Source organism: Alosa alosa, chromosome 5 (assembly GCF_017589495.1).
Source record: "Alosa alosa isolate M-15738 ecotype Scorff River chromosome 5, AALO_Geno_1.1, whole genome shotgun sequence".
Lineage (NCBI taxonomy): Eukaryota > Metazoa > Chordata > Actinopteri > Clupeiformes > Clupeidae > Alosa > Alosa alosa.
In genome coordinates, this window is record NC_063193.1 from 9794768 (window position 1) to 9815965 (window position 21198).

Consider the following 21198-nt stretch of genomic DNA (forward strand, 5'->3'; position numbering starts at 1 on the left):
TGTGGTCTGTGAAAAGAAAAGAGTGGCGTGGGATTCCGTCTCACAAGGACAGAGATTAAGAGAGAGATACAGACAGAGAGAGAAAGACAGAATGAGAATGAGAGAGATACAGACAGAGAGAGAAAGACAGAATGAGAATGAGAGAGATAGACAGAGAAAAAGAGAGGTGTTTATGGCATTGGCGTGCCCCAGAATGCCAGGGACAAACAAATGGTGTGATTTATTCCAGAAGACTGCCCAAGTGACCCTCTCCTGTCTTCTGTCTCCCCCACTCCCACTCCCCTCCCTCTCTCTCTCTCTCTCTCTCTCTCTCTCTCTCTCTCTCTCTCTCTCTCTCTCTCTCTCTCTCTCCCTCTTTCTCTGTTTATGTCTCCTCTCTGCTTTAGAGCCTGAGTTGAATGTGCCTCGGGTGCTGGACAGCGTCGCTAAGCAGGTCAACCAAACGGTCCGGAGACGGCGACATGCTGGCGACGATGACTACAACATCGAGGTGCTATTGGGAGTGGACGATTCGGTCGTGCGTTTCCATGGCAAAGAACATGTGATGAACTATTTGCTCACTCTCATGAATATAGTGAGTGGTACACGTGTGTACACACACACACACACACACACACACACACACACACACACACACACACACACACACACACACACGTACACACACACACACACACACACACACACACACACACACACACACACACACACATTCACATGCACACCAATGTGTGTGCAGATGTGCACACATGGGCAAGTACACAGGAACACACATGTAGAGACACACACATATTCAGACGTGCATGCACACACACACACACACACCCAATCACACCCATATCCTCACAAAACGAGACTTCCAAAGCGCAGCATGCTTGGCAGTCTCTGTAATTCACTGTAACTCCTGTGCCATGAAAAAGTGCCTTTGAGTTTATGCACCGGTCCGGGTTGTTTTGCCCTCAATTAGAAATGAATTAGGTAAATATTCCCCACGCTCCCAAATGCCTGAGCGAGGCATGGAGGGTGGGAGCGGTTCTCTGTTAGCCCTTCCTTGCCTTCACTGTGACTGTGGTAATGAGGTTGGCTTCAGATACTCTCTGAAAGAAGTTCCTAAGTAGCTGCCGAGATGCAGTGAGAAATGCCCCAGATCACCGTGCCCTAAAGAACACCGATGCACGCTCGTCTCATTAAGGATCTGTATTTATCCCTTAAAGCAAGAAAGGCTTCATTTATTTCATCAAGTTGACGTATTCCGCCTCTGCAATGAGTGGTTTGACAGCTTGTGAAGGTGTGTACGCCATTTCTGAGAATGTGCCGTTCACTACAAAGTGTGACCCCCCGCTGTGGGTGCCTCGTCTAAAACGATTTATTCGGAATACATTCAGTGTGCTGGCGGCTTAAATAAAACCTTGTTAAAATGAAGAGGCACAGTTGAGGTGGAATGAATAAATAAGTCAACTAACAAGAAAAGAAAGTCGTCAAGCTCATGGAAAATACACCTTTCATTATCATCTCCCTCGGGTACACTTGGAAGACTTTTAAGACGTTTTGAGTAGCAATTATATTGAAATAATATCAATAGCAATTATATTTATCTTACTTCATTGAAAAATGGTGTTTATTATTTTGTGTAGCGCCGGGTGGTTAAATGAAGTTGTGAGGAGCGTTGGGAGAGAAATCACACTTCGCTCCACTGGCCTCTGGCTCCGACTCGTTCCTCATATCCCGGCCTGTCGTCAGGTTTGTCGTTTGGGGAGCTGAGACGCCCTCCAGCAGATGTCCCTGCTGCTCTTCAGAGCTGGGGCTGTGTCCGACCGCGGTGGCGTGCACTGACTTACCGACTGCTGCTGCTGCCGCCCACAGCCCTGGCTTGATGACAAACTGGCAGCTGGCAGTGCCTGCCTGCTGGGTCCAAAGCCTTAGCGGCCTGCTTTGTCACTTGGGAGACTAGGCGTGCCTCCCACTCGCTATACCTCAGAGGGCAGCACCACGTGAAGCTGTAAGCAGTGGAGAATTAGGTTTGGTAGCCATCCTCTGGGGCAGTTAATGGCTTTATTAATGCTTTGCTGGATCTACAGCTGAATGGACACTGTATGCAAAGGTAAATGTCAGCATTGAGCAACAACACACTGGGAGCACCGTATGGATTTCCATTGTGTGTGTTTTAGTAACAACATTAGCCTAATTTCATCACAGCTTCTGCATCACTGACCAGCCTTAAAGGGACTGAGCACGATTATAATCCCATACACCTTTTGGCTAATTCACTAAGTTGCTTGTCATGATCCTCTCAATGTCCGGTCAGTGTCACAACAAGCAGAAAAGGTAGCGGCTAATACAGCCTAGGTGACAGTTTTTTAGTCCAGGTGCGTTAGAACCAATACTGTGATGAAGAGACTATGAGTGGTTCGCACTCTGAAAAAGGTGACTAGACAAAGTCTTTGCAGAAGGATCAACTTTTTTATAAAGAGCAAGAGCAAACGTTTCAGCCATCCGGCTTTATAGTTTTTTTTGTTTTGTTTGGGGGTTTTTTCCAGAACGGGAACCAAATCTTTTTTTTTTTATCTTTTTTCCGCTACGATTGTTTTCTTATTTTTTTAATGCATGGTAAGTCCACTGAGACGCGTAATTCCATAGCCAGAATCTATGCAGAAGCAGTTGTCTTCTTTAAGGCCCAGTGTTAAGAGCAAGCGAGAAGAGGGGGAGAGCGAGAGAGAGAGAGAGAGAGAGAGAGAGAGAGAGAGAGAGAGAGAGAGATAGTGAGAGTACAGACGAGGTTGTGGTCATATGGCGGTGAACAATTTAATTAATCGCACGGGTGCACGGTTTCTCGGCTTCCTGCCGAGAAGCTGCTCTTTCCAGAGAACCTCCCTGCTGATATCACTGACCAGCTCTGTTTGAGGTCACAGCAGCTTGCACTGGGAGCCTATTTAGGATTCTGTCTGGCCCGTTTGTTCTTTCACTCCCTGAAAGTCAGTGGGCACATCACAGATGCAGGACATACTAATTAAAAAGTACTCACCATAAGTGCTCTCATGACGGACAGGGTGCAAAGTCTGAAGTCTGATAGACGTTAATGCAACTAGGCAAATTGTATTTACTTGTTGCCGGACTTCGCCTGCCCAAGGGTCACCTGTGTGTCTGTTGAGAGCAGAGGAGATGCCGTGATGAAGACCTGAGAAGGTCGAAATGTTTGAGGAAGGACAACTTTCTGTGCAATCTCACTGTGGCTCTCTATCAGTGGTGAAGACGAAGTGTTTACAGACGGCCTGGTCTATATTCTCTCTGAGTTGCATTTAGCTCGGGGGATTTGAGATAAATGGTCCTGTTGTGTGATAGATTACATTCGCCCTGCTTTTCTGCTGATGTCGCTTAAACGTTAGCAAGCAATTGCATTGCACACCGTCACCGTCTCGAGAGACACATTTGGACACATAGAAACTTCCACCTCCTCAGCAATATTTCCAAAGTTTAATATGAGGTCTTTGCTAAATAAAACAAACAGGGTAAACAATAAGGGTATGCAATATCCTGTGGGCATAGCCAACCACAAACTGCCATATCCAGTTTGTACTAATCATTTGCAATGCAAGCTGTTATACATTTATCAGTATAATGCTATTTTTTTCTTTTATATAATGGCTGTATTCTAGAGGTTTGCACGGGGCAGATTTTTCAGTCCTAAGGGTATGCAATATCCTGTGGGCATAGCCAACCACAAACTGCCATATCCAGTTTGCACTGATCATTTGCAATGCAAGCTGTTATACATTTATCAGTATAATGCTATTTTTTTCTTTTCTACTGGCTGTATTCTAGAGGTCTGCACGGGGCAGATTTGTCAGTCCCACGCCCACCCGCTCCCGCAGCATTCTGTCCCGCTCCCGCAATAATGTGTCATTTTTTGTCCACTCTCCACCCGCATCCAGAACGGCGAGGCCCCGCGGTGCTCCCAGAGAGGATAATGCGGGGATGTTTTGCCTTCCGTCTCACAAAAGGTGCACTTGATCACACAATAACTGAAAAAGACCGCCAGATGTCTGATTTTTTAAGTTTCTTGATTCTGAATGTGCGCTACTGTAACGCGAGCGCCATGCTAGCTGGCATCCGTTCTTTAGAAAGGCACTAACATCTGAAGTAGCCTAGTGGTGTCCTCTTCCTCTGTCATGCTTTTGATAACAACGGAGCAGCAGAATTGAAGAAAGAATTGAACCCACGTAGGCCTAAATTTACAATACCCGTCAGTGGGAGTGCAGTGAATCATCTGTTTCTGCCGCACCCGCAAACGCTTCACCCGTCCGCTCCCGCATGGAGCTTTCAAAACGTGTCCTGTGTCGCTCTCTTTAACGACGCGAACCGCAGGTCCCGCGGGACTCCCGTGGGAGTGCAGACCTCTACCGTATTCCTCTCCTTGATAAGTGTGTTGATGGATTCCATCTCAGCCACTGACCTCAGACCTGTCAAAGCCTCTTGTGTGTCCTTCCCAGAGCCTTATTGAGGATTCCCTTGGGCAGATTGTGTATATGGGAGGTCACTGTCTACTCATCTGTGTCTGACCAGAAGCCCCCGTGGGTGAAAAGGTCAGCAGTTTGCCTCAATTAGAAACAGAAGCCAGAGAGATTGAGAGAGAGAGAAGGAGGGAGAGGGAAATAGACAGAGGGAGGGAGGGAGGGAGGGAAAAGGGAAAAAGAGAATGAGGGTGGCAGGTAGAGAGGGGGAAAGAGATAGAGACAGAAAGATTACCTTGACATCATAGGGAATCCATGTACAAGCATTAGCGTGGAATAGGTAATAAAGAGAAAACACATGCTGCGTTTTACCCGATGCCTACATGCGCCCAGAAATAATACCACTGCAGATTGTTAAATTAGTCCCCCACAATAGGGTGGATATCTGCACACAAATAACATCCAGATGTGGTCTTTAATTCCAGTGGACTTGGTCACTCCTCCCCATCCCCCCAAGCACTGAATCCCAGCCCGGTGCCATCTGCACCATCTGATGGCTCCACATGCACCCCCCACCCATCCACTCACCCACTCACTCACCCACGTCTCCCCCAGGCTCCAAGCGTGTGTCATTAGTTACTGACTGCTTTTAGCCCACTGACAGATAGATGTGTTGTGCTATGACTCACATATGAAGACTGTGGTTTCGCACATTTTAAACCAGGGCAATACAGGACAGTGGTGTTACACAAGCGGTTAGACAGCTGATGGGTGTAAAAAGCATTGGTCTCTTAATTGTAGGCAGCTGTAGTGGTGGTCCTAGCACACTTAGTACTCCAGACAAACACAATTTTGGCCCCACAGATGAATTTTGTGCCCCCCTCATCAGTTAGCGTCTGTTAAATTGCTTTGTAATAGGAGAATCTCCCTCTGTTGTAATCCTTCTCTAGTCTAAAGCTCCAGAGATTAACATCTGGTTGGGTTATGGCACAACTGAGAACAGTTTTGACTGTACTTTCACCAGCAAAACACACACACATACACACACACACACACACACACACACACACACACACACACACACACACACACACACACATACACACACACACACTTCAACAACCCCCACACAGTCCCTCACAAACACTAGAGCACTCAACTATACATGTATGGAGGCAAACACAACATTACCCCACCCTACCTACAAACCCACACACATACATATGCGTATACTGTACTCAGTAGACATACCTACCTCCACCCAGTAGTCAGACACACTCTCTCTCTCTCTCTCTCTCTCACACACACACACACACACACACACACACACAAACAACACACTCCCTGCCTCCAACCCACCCAGCTCCATACAGTACAAACATACACACTGACTACACACACACAAACACGCACACACACACACACACACACACACACACACACACACACACACACACAAACATGCACACACACACACACACACACACACACACACACACACACACACACACACACACACACACACACGCACTGTAGCCTCTTAGGTGGGGAAGAAAAACAGCTGGGGTCTTTAAAGGCATCCACTGTGATTCTCACAAACACTGGAGCCTTTTCATGAGCCTGCCTCCGGCCATGTGCCCCTGCCGCTGGCCGTGCATGCACACACACACACACACACACACACACACACACACACACACACACACACACACACACACACACACACACACACACACACACTGGTCTTGTCGCACCAGCAGCCCCTTGCAGTAGACCCGTTGCCTCAGCTGCCTCCTGCCTCACATTGTGTCACTACTGTGCTCAGCAGTGGGAACAGATACAACATTTAGCCGTTCATTCCAGAAGGTGTCTGGTCTAAAAGGCGAGGAGGTCTCCCACCAGGAGTCCAACAAATTGCCCCTCTACCTCCTTTGTCCCGGCCTCTCCCTGGTGGCCCTAGAACTGCAGACAGAACGTGGGTGTTAAATCGTGTTTCCTGACCCTTAAAACTCCCATTTCCACATGGCAATGTGATCCTCCATTTCCGCTGTGATCCTTCTGTAGCGTCCAACACTGGCCATTTAATGATCAGCGGTTGGTAATTGTTTTTTTTTTAGGAGGAGGAAAGCAAGAGAGGGCGAAGAATGTCTACGTAATCTTATCTTATTAAAATGGCTGCCAGAGAGACACATCTATAAATCTGTTCAGTCTTTTTCCCTGTTTAAAATTGTATTTCTGGAGACATGAATCATCTGGCTACACAATCACATCTCCAGAGTCTTGCTGTAATACGGCTGTGTGAACTGCAGTACTGTGGTGCACTGTATTGCCTTGGAGAGAGTAGTAGGTGAAAAAGCAAACGCACCGAGGGACTGATGGCGCATTCCCTGCTGCTGTTCCATTACTGTCAAACTCCTGTGCAATCCACTGCCCTCTGTAATAGTGTGATATTACGGTACATTTAATAAGAGGGACTTGAGGTGCTTCATATCCCATACAATGGAAACAGAAGGTATCTGGACGCAAGCGCACCCCAGCCGTCTGCCCTTGTGTCCTCAAAAGTTAGAAGTTAGTTGGTGAAGTTGTCTTGAGACAAATCCAAGGGCCGGAAGACGGAAGACGGTCGAGGAAGGAGTGGGTGTCTGTGGTGCTACTGGCTACACTGTCCATCCCATGTTTGGGCCTCTTTTATCTACCGTTTCTTTCTTCTCTTGTTGTTGTCCTTTTGGAGTATGATATCGACTATCTCTGCTTGTTGCTGCAAGCGTGTCTGAAGTACCCCCTTTCTTGTCTTATGTGCTCTGCAGGTGAATGAAATCTACCATGATGAGTCGCTGGGCGTTCACATCAATGTGGTCCTGGTGAGAATGATCATGCTGGGGTACTCAAAGGTAAGGCTTTACTGGGTCAACCATGTGCAGGAACTTGGTGTTTACTGTCACCTGTAATAAGCGGTCTACTGATGGACTTGACTGCTATGAAAATGAAATGTATAAGAAACCTCAGCAATATAGATTTAAAGTGGTTTGTAAAATACAAAACATTTTAACAGTGCACAATAATGATACCTTTTGAAGATACAAGACTGCTAACCCCGAGATCAGAAAACATTCTGATGTGACATTATAGCCCATATATGCTCTAAAGAAGCGGGCGCTGTGTATTCCCTTTCATGTGGTGGAAATGGGTCACATAAAATGAACCAATTCTGTTGCTTCTTTGCTTCTGCTTTTGGTAAGTGCATGTTAAACAGCTACTGTGGCTGGACATATTGTCACCCCCCCCCTCCTTTTTCCTTTTTCCTCTGTTTGGCTCAGTCCATTAACCTCATCGAGAGAGGCAACCCATCACGCAGCCTGGAGAATGTGTGCCGCTGGGCCCAATTGCAGCAGAAGGACAACCCGGAACATTCTGAGCACCACGACCACGCCATCTTCCTTACTCGCCAGGGCTTCGGACCCACGGGCATGCAGGGTGAGAGAGAGAGTGATCATTGACTCTAACCACTTGGCCCGACAGATTTGGCTGAAACAACACACAACCCCTACCCCGTTCGTCCCCTGTTGCTCACAATTGCCACTAGTCCACATCAGGGCTCTTTCATCAACACAGTGGGTGGTGTAATGAAGGGGTAAAGAGGGCTTCTCTGATTTCGCTGATCCTTGGCAGGAAGGCTTCATCTTGAGCTGTTGGAGGGCCCTATTTCATCCCGCTTGATCCTAAGTGTCTCATCACATGGATGAGAGGAGAGAGTGTGCAAGGCTGGACAGGCTAGCTGGGGGACAAGTGCAGGCATTGAATTCAGCAGCTTTCTGGTAGATTGGCTGTGTGATGCTGTGATGAAGCTGGTCATAATGAAAAAAGGGCTGGCACATGCACATGAAAACCAGCTCAAAGCTGGACCTTACCAACATTACCCAGATTCCAGCTACCTGGAACACTTCCTCCAGATCAGTGCCAGAACAAAGCTCAATTCCTTCCAGGTCACCATCTGCATTTTTCTTGAGGAAGAAACTTCTAGAAATACTGTATGAATTCATTCAATTTCCCTTTTAGGGGCTGTGTCCACCAATCGCGTTTTTAGCTCTGACAGCGCCCTCAACCTAATTTTCAGAGCGCTTCAGTCAAGTGTTTATTGTTGCTAGGTTACAAAGTTTTGATTGATCGTCGAGAGAGAAGTGACATTGATGAGCCCAGCACTGTTCTAAAAATTGTACAGATTTCAACTTTTAGCAGTCTGAGCGCAGCAGGAAAAAACGGTCAGCGCCGAGGGCTTGTTTCCGCCGAGGGCGCTGAGTGCTGTGAATGCTAAACTTCATAGGATTTAGAAAATAGCCGCCATTGGTGCAAAAAGCGCGATTGGTGGACACAGAGTCATGTGGGTTTTCTTTTCACTGGTGCATTTAGATCTTTTTCTTGATTCATATTGATTCAACAAAATCGAAAATCAATACTTATCCTAGACAGAGCAATCATTGGTACCATTGGTAATTTCTCCAAAGTGAAAGGTCATAATAAATCATATTGGGCTGGACAGAAAGCCTTTGGATATTACTGAGGGGATATTATAGCTGAGGTCATAAGCCACTGATGGGTCAATCAAGCACAAAATCTTGTCTTTAGAAATGATCTTCTCCTGCGACTCCTGCTTGTATTCTATTCGAGTATCATTTTGTCCCTTATGTGCTAGAATGTGACCATTATCAAACTGATTGTGGTGTGTTTAGTGTGATATGACTCATGATGCACCAATTTCTCAGGCATTAGATATGTTTTCTCTATAAAGGAAAAAGTAGAGAGGGAACATGGACATAATTTAGGATTTTTGTGTTGATAAAACTGGAGCACAGTGAGCTATGAAGTGATCAGGGACATTAGCAAAGACATTGTTAATGTTTGCAGATTTTGTTTGATTGAATTCAACGGAATATACTGTAGATATTGTGCTCTTCTGATTTGTCTACAACCTGTAATACAGTATGTATTTTGTGTGTATTCTGCCAGCTGTAGACTACATTGTTCTTGTGTCTTTACTCTGCCAGCTGTGGACCTCATTGTTATACGTTTTAAATAGTTAGCCTTAATATAATGCACTCCATGGTCACAGTCATAGACCACTACAAAAAAGAGTCTGGTTGTGTCCTCAGTGATGTCAGTGAGTTTCTAGTGCACTTTAGCCTGCTGTATGCATGTTGGTCGTAGAGAGCTTGCTTCTGTGTGCCTGTACTCTGTTTGACTGACAGGCGGCCCTTTTAATTAAACTCTCCTGCACCAAAGGTTGTGTGGGGTGGAATGAGGATGCGGGCTGGAGGGAAAACGTTCTATCAACCGCGCGCCGAGGGATGCAACCCCATCAATTTGGTCCGTTATGGGGCGGCATTAATAACCTACCGGAGGACTGATAGGCAGTGAGGTGAAGGTAATCCAGTCCCTGGTGTTTCCCTCACAGCTTGGTTCCGCTCTGCGGCACAGGCTCTTCGTCAGGAACGTCGGAGCCCCACAGGGCTAACGGAGTGGCTCTTTCAGAGCTCCGCAGGGGTCTCCTCCGTCCACCTCCCCTGCCTTCGCATCAATTTGAATTTATTTTTAGCCTCAAGTAGACCTTTTTCAAAATAAGGGTGGACAGAGAATTATTTTTAGTTTGACTTGAGAAAAGAAGGTACCGGAGCATTAGCGATATTTCACAAATGAATGCTTATCTGAAACAATTTTTCAGCGAAACCTGAAATGTGAATTACTCCAATGTGCTAATGAGCAAAATTGGAATTGTGTGAAAAGGATGCACAAGGCAAGTCAGCATGGAGTCTCAAACTTTCCGTGCACCATGTCCTCCACACAAAACTTCATCCAGTTGATGCAGAACAGTATTCAGAGTGCTCCAGTCCCAAAAGTTCTCATGTGGGAGTAGGTGTAAATGGCCTGAATCACACAGATTGCTTGAAGCTTCAATGACTCTCTCTCTCTCTCTCTCTCTCTCTCTTTTCTCTCTCTCTCTCTCTCTCTCTTCACTACTACTCCTCCTGTTCCCTTTTCCCTCTCCCATCTCTTTCCTATCTATCCTCTCACAGGGTACGCCCCCGTCACCGGCATGTGTCACCCTGTCCGCAGCTGCACCCTGAACCACGAGGACGGCTTCTCCTCCGCCTTTGTTGTGGCCCATGAGACCGGTCATGTGTAAGTGGCATGCCTTTGGTCTTCTCCTCATTGTGTTTCTTTTCCCCTCTCCTGTCCACACTGGGGATCAGTGGCCAGAGGTGGACGCCAGTGCGGTGCTGGCTGGGTGGTTGTCTGTCTGGTCCACTGAAAAAAAAAGTGTTTACTCGGGACAACTAAGTAAATATAGCCTGATTCTCTTAATTTGAAAGCCTCGAAAGCAATCCCTTATTGAATGTCAAAGCTGGAAGGTGTTGCTGGCCTTCAAATGCCATTGATGACCTTTGAGGCTCCCTTTTGAGAGTTGACAGATTGTGAGAACATGGTGTTTTTACCTCTCCTTTTTGTTCTTCTAACCCTTTATTGAATTGCATTATTGGGGGCCAAGCAGCGAAGCTGCGAAGGCACCCATTGTGTTTCTATGTTTTCTTATTATTACGCTTCCGCCATTGAAGTCTATGGCAGGCCATAGAACCGTCTCGTAAAAAGTTGTGAAATTTGGCACACTGTTTGGGGACAGTCCAATGATTAATTTCACCAAGATTCATGCCGGCACCTCGAGCGCTCTAGCGCCACCAACAGGCCAAAGTTGGATGTGCATTCACGCACGTACTGTAACTTTTGACCCGCATGGCCATTTGTCAAAATAGGGTGATAGTTCAAAAAAAATGAACTATTTTGATAGTTCAAAATAGTTCAACGCACCCTATGACGTCAATTTCCGCCATGATGGATTTTCCGCCATTTTGGATTTCATCAAAAACACTAAAAAGTCTTCACAGGTCACAAATTTTGTCCGATTGACACCAAACTTAACAGATATCATCTACAGACCATGCCTCATTAATGCATTGCTTTTTGTCTTCGGAACTAAACCGTTCACGCGTAACAGCCAATCGAAGTTTGCGGCAAAGCCGCCAAACAGGAAGTGAGCTCATATCTCAGCAAGCCATTCATCTATCATAACCAAACTTAATACATGGCCTCAGGACCCAATGAAGGTCCTTAGGCCGACCCAAGCCAACTTGTGATGTCATCGTAATTGATTCGGCCGCCATATTGGATTTAATCAAAAACACGTACAAGTTTTCGCAGGTCACAAATTTCAGCGGATCCTCACCAAAATTGGCAGAGACCATCTTCAGACCATGCCTTATCAGTGCATTGCTTTTTGGAACAATTGACAGAAGCATTCAACTGTAAAAGCCAATTGAAATTTGCGGCAAAGCTTCCAAACAGGAAGTGAGCTCATATCTCAGCAACCCATTCATCTATCATAACCAAACTTAGTCCATGGACTCAGGACCAAGTCAGGGGGACGCTCAAGAAATCTGGTGACCTTTGACCTCTAGGGGGCGCTATAATTAAGAAACATACCTTTTGGCCTGTAGCAGCAGTTGTGCTTAGAATTAAAACGCACTAGTGGTGTCTGGTACTACTGCTGAAGGTCCTTAGGCCGACCCAAGCCAACTTGTGATGTCATCGTAATTGATTCGGCCGCCATATTGGATTTAATCAAAAACACGTACAAGTTTTCGCAGGTCACAAATTTCAGCGGATCCTCACCAAAATTGGCAGAGACCATCTTCAGACCATGCCTTATCAGTGCATTTCTTTCTGGAACAATTGACAGAAGCATTCGGCTGTAACAGCCAATCAAAATTTGCGGCGAAGCCGCCAAAAAGGAAGTGAGCTCATATCTCAGCAACCCTTGCATGCATCAAAGCCAAACTGGGTGCATGGACTCAGGACCCAATCAGGGGGACACTCAATAAATCTGGTGACCTTTGACCTCTAGGGGGCGCTGTAATGAAGAAACATGCCTTTTGGCCTGTAGCTGCTGTTGTGTTTGGAATTAAAATGTACTAGTGGTGTCTGGTAATACTGTTGGAGGTCCTTAGGCCGACCCAGGCCAACTTGTGATGTCATCGTAACTGATTCGGACACCATGTTAGATTTAATCAAAAACATCAAAAAGTTTTCACAGGTCGCAAATTTCATCTGATCTTCACCAACATTGGCACAGACCATCTTCAGACCATAACCTATCAATATATTGCTCTCTGGAACAATTGACAAAAGCATTCGCCCGTAACAGCCAATTGAAATTGGTGGCGAAGCCGCCAAACAGGAAGTGAGCTCATATCTCAGCAACCCTGCCATGTATCATAACCAAACTTACTACATATATTCATGACCCCATTAGGAGGACGCTCAAAAATTTGGTGACCTTTGACCTGTAGGGGGTGCTGCAATTAGCAATATTGCATTTTGATGTGTAGTTGCTAATGTGTTTTATCAATCTTTTATTTTTTGATGTGAAACTGATGACAACATGTTCCATCCAGTTAATTCTAATGCGTGCGTGCAAGGGCAGGGCAGGGCAGGACGGGGTGGGACGGGCTGGGGTGATTAGGTGGGGGGGGCTGGCTGGCGGAGGCGGTGGCAATACTCAGCCCTGTTTAAGCCCTGTTGATCCCGGGTATCTGCTGAGTTCTATCTTGTCACCGTGGCTACTCCGGCCTATTCTGCTTGGCCCCCTCATTGCTGCTTGCAGCTATATTTTATTTGTGTGCTTGTCGTCACCCAGGGTGACCTAGCTTGCCTCTGATGTACTGTAATGTAATGTACCGCAGTAGACACTCTGTACAGGAACACACCAGTTCATGAAAGAGCTTCAGGCACTTTAAAGGGAAAGGACAAACCAATGACAAACCAATAAGGGTCGATATAGGTCGATAGGTATTTCAGTTTGGAGAGACGACCTCCAAATGTTCCACGACAAACATTGGTAGGTTGTGTCTGAAAACTAGCATACATCCCTTCTAGAATGACATGCATATTTATCACTCTGGTGTGGTGGGGAGACTTTAAAGGTGTTATTGAAGTTAAATTTGATGTGGTAGTCCGTCAGTTCCCTCAATAACACAACTCCAGTGGAACAACCCATAGTTGTGCTTTCTAGTGGCTAGTCTATTCTCAGGAGGTCAGACCCATCGCATTACTGTATGTCTTGTGGTTTTCTGGCAATTTACATGGAGCTGGAGAATCTAGCTCCACCCACACACTGCCTCAGCAAAGTGTCCAGTCCCCTGTGTTTCCGCTGCACAGCTGTTGTTTGCACTGGCCTGTGTGCCACTCCTCACTAGCTCTCTGTATGCTCTCTTATTCTCTCTCTCTCCCTCTCTCTCTATCTCTCATTCTCTGTCCCCCTCTCTTGTGCTCTCATGGAGTGACCGATGAGAATTGTCTGGAACGGTAAGAGCTCCATTAGTGTGACATGTCGCCCCGTCCATCACATCAGTCCTACAGTCGCCTGGGTAACGAGACAAGCTCAATGGGACAGTTACGTTTTTTTTTTAAAGAGATGTCACATTTAAGTTAAATATTCACCAGCTGCCTTATATCCGGAAAAATCCTCTATAGCAAACTGTTTGTTTTTTTGGGTTGTTTTTTCAATGTTAGGAAATAAAAAAGATGGACTATAATACTATTGAATCATTTGCTCAATGGGGTATAAACACACAAGAACATATGCAGTGTTGCATACATGCATTTATATGGGTCTGATACTATACACTTATTTTATTTGGTGTTTGGTGTCTCTGGTCCATTTGATGTTAAGTATACAAGGCAGAGCAAGAGAGACAGAGAGAAAGACCGACTCAGTCCCGATCACACCCCCTCACCTCTGCATCCTCTGGCGGCAGCTGAGTCTATCAATATGTTTGTCACAGCATGTGAATGTCACCTCCACAGGCTGGGCATGGAGCATGACGGACAGGGCAACCGCTGTGGGGATGAGACGGCCATGGGCAGTGTCATGGCCCCTCTGGTGCAAGCCGCCTTCCACCGCTACCACTGGTCCATGTGCAGTGGCCAGGAACTGAAGAGATACATTCAGTGAGTGGCTGTCTCCCGTTCTTTCTCCCTTTCTCTCTCTCTCTCTCTCTCTCTCTCTCTCTCTCTCTCTCTCTCTCTCTCTCTCTTTTTATACACACACAAACACATATCTATAGCCATATCCATACCCATACCTATACACATACACACACACACACACACACACACACACACACACACACACACACACACACACACACACACACCTCTCATGTGGTCAAGTATATCTTACTTACAGTATTGAAAGGGTTGGCATTGTTTATTTTGAATAAATAAAAAGTTTTTATCTTTTTTAATCTCAAAATTCACGTGCCACACAGTGCACCTGTCAGTACAAAGACGAGGAGTATGTGTGCCTAACCTACCAACCTGCAGTGAAAATAAAATTCCCGCACGTTTTTCCAGCAGCATCTATGTTCTTCAGCCTTAAATGGCCTCCGCTGGCAGATAGATTGGGTTCATCAATAAGCATCATAAATAAGCAAACACACACTGCCGGCAGAGCAGGCGGGTGGGCAGCTTGTCCATTGGCAGGTCCATTCAACACGGCTGGACACACTCAGCTCCATTGTTCTGGGCTGTCATCAGATTGCTGTGCCAGCTCACATTCCGCCGTTTCATGGGTGTTACAAGCACCAGCTCAAATGCCACAACAATCAGCTGCATGGGAAGACAAAAGCATTTCCTCGACTTGATAATTAATACCAGAAGGTTTTTGCTTTTTTTTGCATAGTATAGCAACATCTGATTCGGCCTCATTTTACCTCAACTCGTCATCTTGAGAAATTCCCTTTACAATATTAAGGAGGGAAATCTCTCAGCAGGTTTCACCCACATATCTCTTAATTTTCATGTCATCATTTGGGGTAATTACTTCTGAAGATCTCCAGCTGCACAAAGTAGTTTTGGGAAGGCTTCACTTGATAAAAGAGAAATGAATAATTCAGTGGTGTGAGGTGTGACAAAGAGTATATACATTTCTTCTAGGAGAATTACCACATGAAAGTTGCTATTCAGTTTATATTTCAAAGCATGCAGATTAAATCCAGATTAAATTGTACTGGAGATAATCCAGACCCAATCATACACAACCTGATTTGCCTTGTGGATGTGGTTGTTTAGAGGTATACTATTAATGTAATGTTTTAAATGTCAAAATAATGTTTTTTCAGACATTTACATTGATTCCTAAGACAAACTTAGGAAGTGTAAATAGATGCTGTGTTCCAGTTGTACTTTTTTTTATTTAAATCTTGGAATGCCTACCCAACTAAAAATACCAAACCAAAATGCTTACCCCAAATTTAGGGCAGCCGTGGCCTACTGGTTAGCACTTTGGACTTGTAACCGGAGGGTTGCCGGTTCGAACCCCGACCAGTAGGCACGGCTGAAGTGCCCTTGAGCAAGGCACTGCTCCCCGAGCGCCTGTTGTTGCAGGCAGCTCACTGCGCTGGGATTAGTGTGTACTTCACCTCACTGTGTGCTGAGTGTGTTTCACTAATTCATGGATTGGGATAAATGCAGAGATATCCTCACGGGATCAAAAGAATATATATACATGAAAAATAGAAGAGATCCCTTTGCACAGCCAACTTAAAAAGGTGCTGGTGGATTGCAGGTTTTAAAGTTCATATATAAAAAGAGGTGGCCACCGCACACTGTTATATTTCTTAGTGATTTTTATTGAGCAACGTGTTTCGCCAGTTGCTTCATCGGGCTTAATTCAAAACTAAGCAAGTGAGATAAAAGAAGGTCACATCCCAACAGGTGATAGGCCACTGATAATCAATTAGTCACCTAATCCATTGACTCAGGTCATCAATTAGTCAATTAGTAAATCTTATCACACAGCTCAACTAGTCATCTCCCCTACTAGAGGCAATCCAGAGATCTTTTTCTATTACTAGTCAAATATTTCACAATCAACATTTCACAATTTCAGTATCACATTTAGTCATCCTGATATTAGAGTCCATTACATTGTTTACAGTATTTAAATGTCCATATTTGTGTACATATCCACAATCACACGAATCCATAAAAACACCAATGTTCACAGCAAATACATATTCAATAAACAGTTACACTTTTAAGCAACATTTAGACAATTCATTACAGTTAACCTTTCTATTAAAAATGTGCCCAAAATGTGTTCCATACACAAATATCAGAATTCATATACTGGTTAACTTTCAATTAAAAATGTAGTATATTTTAAAGTGCTTCGGTGCTTGCAAGTACAATTACAACATACAAGATAATAGTAATTCCCCATCTTCATAGCAGAGTACAAGTTACCAATAGATCTTCCTATAAAACTCCACCTATTAATTAAAGCTTGATTACTCATATTTTCTGTCAGTGTTAAGATTCAAATTTTCAAAAGACCACAACTTTACAAAAACATACTTAGATCTAGTAGTTCATTCAAACCAGCAGGCTCTACAGTATTTAATTCATGGATCCAAAATGCTTCCCTTCTTATGAGTTGATTAATCAGATTGCCCCCCCTCGGATGAGGCTTAACTCTTTCAATACCCATGAATTTCAGAGTGGAAGGCGATCCATGATTTTTTTCTTTGTAATGTCGAGCAATTGCATAGTCCATATTTCCATTTCTAATTGCGGCTTTATGTTCAGTAATTCTTAATTTGAGATTCTGTTTTGTTTGACCCACATACATTAAACCACATGGACATTTTAACACATACACTACATGTGTGGACAAGCAATTAATACATTCTTTTATATGGTATTTATTTGCCTGAATGTAGGTGGTAGAATATTTTAGTATCACTAGTATTTGAACAATGGGCACACTTTCCACATCTGTAATTTCCATAAACAGTTTGGGTAAGCCAATTTGTCTGCATAGGTTCTCTGTACATAGAACTTACAACCATATCCCTCACGTTTTTGCTTCTTTTAAAACAGAATTGTGGTTTTACCGACAACAAATGATCTAAATTGGGATCACAATCCAGTAAGGCCCAATGTTTGTTTATTATTACTTGACCTGTCTAGAGACTGTGGAGTACTCAGACACTCATACTTATACTTAATTTCCAAGATGGCTGCGCCCATTAACAGTAAATGAGAGTCATAGAAATGCACTGTTTATGAGCCGTTATGTCCTATTTGTATCATTATATCAGTCATAGAAACAATAGTGTCCAAACTCTATCTGTCACTAAGCTGCTATGATGTTTGTTTGTGTAGAATACTGTGTAATACATTGTTAGGAATTGGTATTGCTATATCTGGTAGCGATCAATAACAGCAGACAATTGTAATAACTTGTTCTTATGACTTGTTACAACTGTCCACTGCGGTCAACTGGGGTGTAACGCAATTCTGAGTTTCCACTTTCGAAGCAAAATGGAATGGGGCAGAAGACAGTAGAATAAGGGACAGGGATAGATTAAATCTACATCTAGAAGCAATTTGTTTTTTTTACAATAAATATAACTACACGTTTAGACACGTTTTATCTCGTTGTCTAAATAGCTTAGTTTGAGTGAGTGTCTAACCTGTGCATCAATCAGTGTATTTCCCCCCTAAACATGGGTCATTGCTCACTGCAGAGTGAAACAGTTCTGTGTTCTTTGATAGGCTAATGCATGTGCACATCCAGTGATTTGACATATTGAGCAAGCAGCATGACCACCCTTTTTAGGCAAAATACTTACACACAACAATTACATGTGTGTGACAACTCACTCAGTTAGATGACACACACATTGACATTAGTCTGAAAGGTTTTAATGACAGCCTCAATCAATCCTTCTTTCAGTCTGTCTGTACCTTCAATTAATGCTCCCTGACAGATTAGGACACATCTTTTTTCCCTTCCTTTCAACCAAGGTCGAAAGGCTGATCTGCATAGTTGTGATGCAAATTTCACAAGCAGAAATCAATCCGCTGATATCTGAAGCTCCTCTTAAGCATCCTGCATGTACAGTACTACTGTAATCTCACTTGTACCCCCAAACTGCTCGTCAGACTTTCAGTTGTCCTCGATGCTGCTGTTGTACCTTATATTCATACGATGTGACAGCCTAATTAACCTCACATGTAAATCATCAGATGTGTGAGACTTATCTGAAGCACAATCATGCTTTTGGAGCCTACAAAGACTACAAGATTATTGGATTGACAGTGTTCATGCCATGCTCCTGTGTGTGTATTTTTAAACCCTCCAGCTCTTACGACTGTCTCCTGGATGACCCCTTCAAACACGACTGGCCACCTCTTCCCGAGCTGCCCGGCATTAATTACTCCATGGACGAGCAGTGCCGCTTCGATTTCGGTGTGGGGTACAAAATCTGCACTTCGGTAAGTGCAACCGAGTGCTGTTTTCCTTCTATCGTCCAGACGTGCTGTGGCGGTCCTCAGGGGGAATAAATCAAGGCTTACAGTAATAGCAAGAAATTGGCTGTAAAGAAATGTTGCGGCCCACTTATTGGAAGCCTCCAAGGAGTATTTAGCCAGAAAGAGATCAACTGCATTAGAAGAGCAAGAAAAGGGAAGAAAGAAAACCGATTCTCACCCTGTCTCACACACTCGGCAATCTGTGTTCTATGCATGCTGTGTCCCACAATACAGTGATTTGCCAAAGGAGAGAACATTTTGATTGCTAGTTAGAGCTCTCAGCAGTTCCATTAATAACATAGTAATCATCCTCCTTAGCACTACCTGTTCATAATGAACTCCCTCTACAGAAGGTCTGTAAAATCCTGGAGCACTAAAAAATATTCTCGTGGGAGTACACACGTCTGGTGTCTGGGTATGCCAGTACCACTGAGCAGCTGGTATTAGGTAGTTAGGCTGCAGTCACGACTTTTTAATTCTTCATCAGGACCTCTCGCACCTGAGGGAAACAAGCCGGGCATCACTAATAGCTCAATCTTTTAGTAGATAATTAACTTAGGGTGTGGCGTGATTGTCTGGACTGCCTGGAGGTTAATAGTGATGTTACAGTGTCTCAGTGATGCGATAGTGATGTACCACAGGTAACAAGCTCAGACCAAAGCCATGTGGCTCTGCGTCTACCGTAATTAGTCTCAAAGCATATGTTTTTTGTCTCCAGTGAGATCCAGACGCAGATATCAGACGACGATCACCCAAAGGCACAGTGCCTCTTCATTCCCTCATGCAGACACTATGGGTCTCATCTCTTAATTCCTTCCTACATCTTATTCATCACATTCAAATCATAGAGGCTTTGCATGCTGTGTTTACACTACAGAGATGTGTGTACAATCTGTGTGTAAAGATTACATCAGTGGGAACCAAACGCATGCCAATTCCTAAGGGTGCTTGCAGGCAACATCCATGCACACTTTTAATGGGATGTGTTAGCGAAAATGTGCTCTTCAAACTACGGAGGCTTCCAAAACAGTTGGTGAGCCAGCTGTGCTTGCCAAGAGTATCATGGATAGACTACAGCGAAGTGTCCTCAGGAACTGGCCTTGATGAGGACTCCTACAGACGTAGAAAATATTGACATCAAAGCTAAGAGGGATGATGAAATCAAAGCGAGAGCTTAATCAGAAAACTACACATCTTCTACCAAACAGACGAGAGGTGAAAGAGACATTCTTCAAAAAGTCTGTTTGGTAGAAGATGTGCAATTTTCTGATTCAAAATCTTGTTCATTTGAAGTGCACCTGCCTTTCTTCCTGGTCATTGCATATGTAATGAGGAAGGCTTTGTCTCCACAAATTAGAATTCTGCATTCAGCATCTGCCATTGATTAGCCCTGGCTCCCAGGCAACCTTCTGCTCCATTTTGATTTCAATCACTTGTTTACTTCTCTGCAGGCCTGTTGGCCCTTAGATAAATGAGCCATTAGACTCAGTTGCCGTTTGGGATGTCACCACATTGTCACAAGTTAAATGGGGCTTTTAATTGTGGCAGGAGGTCTTGTGTGATAATTCTAGGCTGTTTAAAGGAAGCCAAATGGGATGTATGTATCTATGGCATCAGGTTCTGGTCAGAGTTCAGACACAGACAGAAATAAGCTTTCATGTTTCATATTCTCAGTTTTCTGTGTTAATTTTCGTTTTCTTTCTAACAGTTCCGCACCTATGACCCCTGCAAGCAGCTGTGGTGCAGCCACCCCGACAACCCCTATTTCTGCAAAACCAAGAAGGGACCTCCTCTAGATGGAACTGAGTGTGCACCTGGGAAGGTAAGTGCCGCCATTCTCTGCTCTTTCTCTCTCTCTCTCTCTCTCTCTCTCTCTCTCTCTCTCTCTATCCGCATTGCTTGAGGATGATGTTGTTTCACTGCAGATGGTTATCACAGTGTATTTCTTCTTCTTTTCTGCACTCCAAACACCCCCCCGCCCGCCACCACCACCATTCTCATTTGTCCTGCAGTGGTGCTACAAAGGTCACTGCATGTGGAAGAACGCCAACCAGGTGAAGCAAGATGGTGCCTGGGGCGCGTGGAGTAAATTTGGCTCCTGCTCGCGGAGCTGCGGCATGGGCGTGCGCTTCAGAACGCGCCAGTGCAGCAATCCGGCGTGGGTCACCTCCCTTTCCTCACCCCACTTACCGTATAGCACTGATCAGTGATAACATACTCGCACAGAAACACACACTGTTTATCACTGAAAACATACACACACAGAAACACACACTGTTTATCACTGGTAACATACACACACAGAAACACACACTGTTTATCA

General features: G+C 44.6%; 1 protein-coding gene across 5 annotated transcripts in view; it reads left to right on the plus strand.

Annotated features, from left to right (window-relative positions):
* adamts3 (ADAM metallopeptidase with thrombospondin type 1 motif, 3) overlaps positions 1-21198 on the plus strand; it is an 82122-nt gene that overhangs the window by 33700 nt on the left and 27224 nt on the right. For all 5 annotated transcript variants that reach the window (XM_048243833.1, XM_048243835.1, XM_048243834.1 and 2 more), the window contains exons 5-12: positions 387-574; positions 7256-7339; positions 7766-7922; positions 10517-10622; positions 14361-14504; positions 18707-18839; positions 20584-20697; positions 20888-21033. In XM_048243833.1, coding sequence (XP_048099790.1) covers positions 387-574; positions 7256-7339; positions 7766-7922; positions 10517-10622; positions 14361-14504; positions 18707-18839; positions 20584-20697; positions 20888-21033 — 1072 coding nt within the window. The remainder of the gene's footprint in view (positions 1-386; positions 575-7255; positions 7340-7765; positions 7923-10516; positions 10623-14360; positions 14505-18706; positions 18840-20583; positions 20698-20887; positions 21034-21198) is intronic.